Source organism: Saccopteryx leptura, chromosome 13 (assembly GCF_036850995.1).
Source record: "Saccopteryx leptura isolate mSacLep1 chromosome 13, mSacLep1_pri_phased_curated, whole genome shotgun sequence".
Classification (NCBI taxonomy): domain Eukaryota; kingdom Metazoa; phylum Chordata; class Mammalia; order Chiroptera; family Emballonuridae; genus Saccopteryx; species Saccopteryx leptura.
The window spans coordinates 41,030,531-41,037,678 of record NC_089515.1 but is presented as its reverse complement, the minus strand read 5'-3'; the positions used below and the strand labels follow the sequence as shown (position 1 = coordinate 41,037,678).

The following is a 7,148-nucleotide window of genomic DNA, read 5'->3' as shown; positions in this document are numbered from 1 at the left end:
CGATTCGGGTAAGAACCGCACTTTTAAGGGATTGTGGGGATTCGCTTTGACTCTCCATTTGGCTTCCTTTAAGCTCGGTTTTTGAGCTAACTTTACATGTGATAGATGAATCTAGTAAGGTTTTTTAGCTATTCTCACAGCCGTGGGTGTGCTGAACAGTACCTGGAACGGTCCTTGCCACCGAGCGTCAAGGTTTCCGCGACGGTGGTTAAGAATCCATACCCATTGTCCTGGCTCCGGTGGAGTTGGCAGTGGAAGTCCTTTGAGTTGGTCCTTCTGCTGGTCTCTAAGCGCCCGTACTTCTGCACGTATTAGTTGTAATGCCTGTAAGGACTTTAGAAAACTTTGATTAGAACCCTCAATTTCTTTCCTCGTTATTTGTGGAACCAAAGGAGTTGGTTGCCCATACATTAACTTATAAGGAGTCCATTTTCCTGTATAAGGTGTATTTCGAACCCTATATAATGCAAAAGGGAGTAGCTTTACCCAATTTTCGCCAGTTTTTTTTCTTAACTTAATTATAGTCTTTTTAAGGGTCCTATTCATCCTCTCGACTTGCCCTGAACTTTGAGGCCGATAAATGCAATGTAATTTCCAATTGATTTCTAATCTTTTTGCTAATTCCTGTGATATCTTGGACACAAAAGCAGGTCCATTATCTGACCCTATAGCAATGGGAATGCTATATCGTGGAATGATTTCTCTTAAAAGTATTTTACAAACTGTTGAAGCAGTTTCTCCTTTTGTAGGAAAAGCCTCAGTCTATCCAGTAAAGGTGTCTATTAGAACAAGCAAATATTTATAGCCTAATTTCCCTGGAGTCATTTCGGTAAAGTCTACTTCCCATAGTTTTCCAGGAGCTTTTCCTCGGTGCCTGATGAGAGGAGGTAATTTCTTATTGACAGCATTTACTTTGGCGCAGGCCTGACACCTAGACACAACAGAGTGTATGATATTTCTGATTTCCGCTTCCTTATAATATTTTCTTACTAGATGTTCTAGTTTTTGTTGTCCTAAGTGGGAGCTGCTATGTATTTCTTGAATTATTTGTCTTAACACTCCTTGTGGTAGGTATATTCTGCTGTCTGGTAATTTTATCCATTCCTGTTTACTTTTCTTATCCCCTAGTTGCTTATTTTTCTCTTCTTCTTTTGGCTCATACCTCGGTTCTATTTGTAGAGTAGGGGGTGGGATGAGTAGCAGTTGGTTAGTGTGTTCCTCCTCTTCTGCTGCATTCCGTGCCGCTTGATCAGCAAAGTGGTTTCCTTTTACTATAGGGGAATCCCCCTTTTGATGTCCTTTGCAATGTATTATTGCCACCTTTTTAGGCAACCAAATGGCTTTTAATAGAGTTAAAATTTCATTTTTATTTTTAATTTCTTTTCCTGCAGTAGTCAATAACCCACGCTTCCGGTAGATGGTGCCATGTACATGGGCCGTGGCAAAGGCATATCTACTGTCTGTATAGATGTTGGCACTTTTCCCTTCAGCAATTCTAAGGGCCTGTGTGAGTCCGATAAGCTCAGCCCGTTGTGCAGATGTGTCTTTAGGCAATGCCTTTTTCCATAACATAGTATCTTGAGTGGTCACCGCAGTTCCAGCATACCTTTGCCCATCCCGAACATAGCTACTTCCATCTGTAAACAGAGTTAAATTTGCCTTCTCATAGGCCTGATCCCGTAGATCTGGTCTGGCTCCTGTAATGGTATCTAATATTTGTCTACAGTCATGGATCACCGATGGGTCTGGCAACGGGAGCAATGTAGCAGGATTTAAGGCCGTTGTTTTCAAAAATTGTATTGCGGGGTGTTCAGCAACTGTGCCTGATACTGTGTTAGTCGGGCATTCGAGATCCACCTATCCGGTGGAGCCCGCAGCACTTGTTCTAAATAGTGCTCTCCAATGACCTGAATGTCTTGACCTAGAGTCAGTTTACTGGCCTCCTTAACAAGGATGGAGGTAGCAGCAAGTGCTCTCAAACAATTTGGCCAACCTGATGACACAGGATCTAGTCTTCTGGACAGATAGGCTATTGGTCTTTTCCAAGGTCCCAGTTCTTGACAGAGGACCCCTAGAGCAATGCCCTTCTTCTCAGTCACAAATAGTTGAAAAGACTTAGACAAGTCTGGCAGGGTTAATGCCGGGGCTGCAACTAGGGCCTCCTTAAGTTTTTGAAAAGACTCTCGTGCCTCCTCTGTCCATACAAATTGTTCCTCTTTTCCCCGTGTTAATTCATGCAAAGGTTTGGCCAGCTTTGCAAATCCCAGTATCCAAAGTCTGCAATATCCCACAGCACCTAAAAATTCTCGTACTTGCCTCTTACTTACAGGCTTAGGAATCTGTAATATAGTCTGAATTCTTTGGCTAGACAAACTACGTTGTCCTTCCCTCAAGTCATACCCCAAGTAACTCACGGTTTGGGTGACAATTTGGGCCTTCTTAGCAGATACTCGATAGCCCATCCGTTGCAGTTCTTGGAGTAGTTCCAATGTAGCTTCTTGGCAACTCTCCTGGTTTGGGGCTGCGATAAGGAGATCGTCCACATACTGCAGCAGCACAATTGAAGAGTGGCCGGCTCGAAACTCCTGTAAGTCTTTGCACAAAGCCTCATTAAATATGGTTGGTGAATTCTTAAAACCCTGAGGGAGCCTGGTCCAAGTGTATTGGCCTGAAAGTCCATTCTCAGGATCATTCCACTCAAAGGCAAACATTTCCTGACTTTGCTTTGCTAATGGAATGCAAAAGAAGGCATTTTTTAAATCTAATACTGAATAGAAAACATGCGTTGGTGGCAATGAACTTAATAGGGTATAGGGGTTTGGCACAGTAGGATGTATGGTCTCTACCCGAGCATTCACTTCACGCAGGTCCTGCACTGGGCGATAGTCCTGAGTTCCAGGTTTTTGTACTGGCAGTAGAGGAGTGTTCCAGGCAGATTGGCATTCCCGGAGAATCCCGGCTTCTAATAAGCGCCTCAAGTGCTGTGCTATACCCTGCTTAGCCCGAGCAGGTACAGGATACTGTCTGATGCGTACTGGGCTGGCATCACTCCGCAACAGCACTACTACAGGCGGCTGATGTACTGCCAATCCCGGAGGATTATTTTCTGCCCAAACTTCAGGAACCTGCTGCTTTACTTCCTTGGGGATGCCCGTAAACCCACTCTTACCTTCCGGGAGGGAGGCAATCAGGTATTCTTCTGATATTGGCACAGTCACTAATACCTTGCCCTCTGCATTCTTCTCCTGGTTGAAGGTTATTGTTGCTTGAAATTTTTGCAACAAATTTCGTCCCAACAGCGGGTAAGGGCAGTCTGGAATAATCAGGAATGAATGAGTAATAGTCCCTCGCGCCAGGTCTGTAATCCGAGCAGTGGCTCGAGGATATGAGACAGCTTTGCCAGTGACCCCTATTATCTTTGTGGATTCCTTTTGTAATGTCCCAAGTGGTCTCTTTAGGACGGAATAAGTGGCCCCCGTGTCAACTAGGAAGGTAGTTGGTTTCCCCTCAATTGACAGTGTGACCATAGGCTCCTGGGGGCCAACAGAAATGGAGCCTTGGCCCCGTCAATCTAATTGGAGCAAAACCTGTGAGCTTTGTTCCTGATTTACGGCCTGTAGTTTAGGGCAATTCTTTTTCCAATGACCTTTCTCTTTGCAATAAGCACACTGGTCTTTATTTAGTTGCTTCTGCGGGAAAGTTCCCTTCTTTCCCTTAAAGGGCTGCTGTTTCCCTTTTGGTCCTTTTGATTGCTGTGCCAAGAGTAGTTTTACAGCTGCTCTCCCTAACTCAGGGTCATTACGATTGACATAGACTCTCTGTGCTATTTTTAATAATTTATTTTTATTTTTTTTCTTAAATTCTTCTATTTTCTGGAGCTTCTTTCTAATGTCTGGGGCTGCCTGAGTGGCAAAGGTTATGTTTATTAGCCTGCGATTTTCCTCTGCCTCAGGATCAATAGGGGTATAAACCCGGTAGGCCTCCATTAGCCGCTCTAAATATGCAGCAGGGGACTCATCCTTCCCCTGAGTTACCTCACCTACCTTACTAAAGTTGGTTGGTTTCTTAGCAGCTGCCCTTATTCCCCTTAATAGAGCCTGGCGATATTGGGTAAGCGATTTCCTATCTCTGACATTGTTTGGATCCCAAGAGGGGGGGCTTCTGGGGAGCGTCCTCTCTAGTTCCCTTTCAGTGCCCCCCTTTTCCCTAAATACTTTTTCAGCTTCTTGGCTGATGCGGATTCTTTCTTCCGTTGTGAACAGGGTGTGCAAAAGCTGCTGACAATTATCCCAAGTTGGTTGATGGGTCCTGAAAACAGTCTCAAGCAAAGAAATTAACCCCTGAGGTTTCTCTGAAAACGACGGGGTCTGATGTTTCCAATTATAAAGGTCACTAGTAGAAAAAGGAATATAAATCATTCGGGACGGTGCATGTGGTCCTTCATCTAGTGGGGGCAGCACCTCCCTAAGAGGCAACATTGGGGCACCTCCATCAAAGGAAGGTTGAGCATAAGGGGTCCCCCCCCGGGTGTGGGGAGGACTCTGGACATTCTCGGGCACAGTTGAATCTGGCTTCCTGGGCTTCTGAAGAAGAGGAGGATAATTTATAGGGTCTACTATATCCTCAGTAACATCAGAAAGGACCGGATACGATTTGGGAGGCTCTCTTTTAGGTGCAGGTGGAGCGGAGGGAGGGTGAGGCTTAATGTCCGCTGCGCTCACACAAATAGCTCTCTTAACCTTTTGATTAGCTTTTATGCACCTCTTAATGTACCTAGGTTTGTCTGTAGCTATATTTATTCAAACATCTATATACACATATTGGTCTGGGTGAGGCACCTGATATATAATGGCTCTTACTGCAAAAACTATAGGCAGATCAAAGGTTTCTTCAGATGGCCATCCAACCTTAAGAGATGGCCACTCCACTTGGCTTAAGGTCCGGAGAGTTTCTCGATCGGGTGGAGGTCCCTCATAACCCTGAGCTCTCTTCTGAAAATCAGAGAAGTTACTTAAAATGCAATTAAGAGGGGATTTAAGAGTAGATTCTTGCTGTCCCATCTCGCGGTACTTGTTCTTCTCAGCCAGGTATGCTTCTAGTCCTACAAAGACAACACACAGGATTCCCTACCCTATAAGCAGGGTGATCTAGATGGATGAGCGTTGATCACACTGTACTGGCAAACAAATTAACACCAAACACAACAGTGCAGCAAATCCCAGGAGGGCAATACACAAAATTTCCTACACAGTCATTCAGGCTAAACAAACAACCAGACAGCAGCGCGGCGCAGCGCAAGTGAGCTCACTACTTCAAAACGATTGATCGATTTCAGACAGAAACAGAAACCTCGGCCGGCAGCGTCCTGCCCTTTGGCCCGAGTGTCTGGGCGGGTCTCTGACAGCGTCCTGTCTGCCACCACAGACTGCAAATGCTCCGGAGCCAGACAGATTACAGACACAAGGGAATTCCACAACAAAATACTCACCAGCTCGAGCTGTTCCGCCTGTCCCCAGCCAAAATTCCCGTAATGGGAATCCCGGAGCGAGCCCCCATAAAATGTTGCACTCGCCGGGTAAAACAAACACTGGAGACGTTTGGAGAGTTTCAGACAAAGTTTTATGGCCAAGAGAAAAAGAAAACAAAGCAAAACAAAACAAACCTGCGCAGGGATGTACTTAAGTGATAGTCACAAGAGCCACACCCCGAGCGCCTACAGTCTAGGGGTTTTTATAGTATAGCAAGCAAGCAGTTCATACAGAAGCAAATTTGGCATTTAGCAATTGGTTCCCCCAAATTAAATTCTAGTCACGTGCCTTAGTAACCAGTCATACAGTTGAAAGCCCCAGCTGGAAATATCCCTATCTATCCCCTAGGATGTGGTTACATTTTCTGTCTTAGCAGTTCTTGTGACTTCCTTATTTCAAGGACTCCTCAGCTCCTAGCCATCCTGGGAGTCTGACGACTTCTTTATCTCAAGGACTCTTCAGCTCCTAGCCATCCTGGGAGTCTGGGGTCATCTGTTTACTGGACTAGTTCCTTTGAAGTTATTTCTAAAGCCTATTAATGTATTTTATAACTTTTATTCGAATGTCACACAGCCTAGGCAAAGCTTCAAGCCCAGCCCTGTGGTCAAACGTCCCACAGTCCCTTTTAATAGTGATACGAGCCATCGCCTAGATTATGTACCTTACCAGCTAGAATCCAAGGCTGCTCAGCCAAAAGAAGTCTACAGACCGACCGACCACCCCTTTGAGGCTCTCACAACCCAGCGGTGTGCCTTTCAGGGTCTTGCAGGTGAAACCACAAAAATCTGCCGACCGGCACACACCAGAGTGACCCAAAATGTTCCGTTTGAAGGAAGCACTGAAACCCATGAAAGTTTTCAACCTTGGGAAATCCCACCCCCGGAAGTCAAGAAAGCACAAGAGTATGTCCGCCCCGCAGGGACCATGCCGTTACACAGCACAAGCCATCTGGATTACATTCCCTATCAGGCCACGCGCGTCCTCCCCATCAGGCCTGTGTCTCACAGAAGAAACAACAGGTTTCCTTTCCAAGGAACAAGCACCACGAGGGAAGATTTTCCAGCGTGGGAAAGTTGTCGTCGAGGACTCATTAAAAATCAGCAGCAGATTCCCAACCCATCTGGGAAGTTCGACGGTCTGAGCACTTTCAGATCTCACTATGTGCCACACGAACTGGTTGCAACGGAGAGTTGTAAGCCTTTAAATGTTCCCCTTCAGAGTTCCAGCCCATTCGATGACGTAACCATGTACTCTACCGAGTATGCGCTGAAAAAACAGGAGCTCTGCCCGGCCAGCTACCCCTCTCCCCCAGGTTACGTCTTTGAACACACAAATTCCCGAGGTCATAAATTCTTCCGCAAGGCCCCGCCCCCCTGAAGACCTAGCCAGCGAGTCATGTTTAGAAGGAGGCTAACTCAGAGGATGTTGGCTTTCCAAGGGGGCGGAACCAATTGTTTATAGGGCAAAAAATTTTTTATGAGAGCTAAAACAAATTATCTTTCAATTTTTAATCAAGAAAACTGGAAACTTTATCACAGGAAATCAGGATCTTAAAATCCTTTTTGTATTGATATTTTAACAGATTTGTGCTTTCATTCGCATTTCTGAAAGTTGAACGGT

At 45.4% G+C, this 7,148-nt stretch overlaps 1 protein-coding gene across 1 annotated transcript; it reads left to right on the top strand.

Moving 5' to 3' along the window:
- The first annotated feature begins 5,530 nt into the window (after positions 1-5,530).
- On the top strand, positions 5,531-6,905 carry LOC136384442 (stabilizer of axonemal microtubules 2-like). The gene is made up of 2 exons (XM_066354603.1): positions 5,531-5,575; positions 6,102-6,905. Exons 1-2 carry the CDS (start codon positions 5,531-5,533, stop codon positions 6,903-6,905), a joined length of 849 nt encoding a protein of 282 aa, XP_066210700.1.
- Positions 6,906-7,148: the final 243 nt, after the last annotated feature.

Excerpts from the sequence above, each read along its gene's own strand:
- LOC136384442 (XM_066354603.1), top strand. The coding sequence starts at position 5,531 with ATGGGAATCCCGGAGCGAGCCCCCATAAAATGTTGCACTCGCCGG. Across the intron at positions 5,576-6,101 it reads TAAAATGTTGCACTCGCCGG|CCTAGGCAAAGCTTCAAGCC; the intron begins GTAAAACAAACA and ends AATGTCACACAG.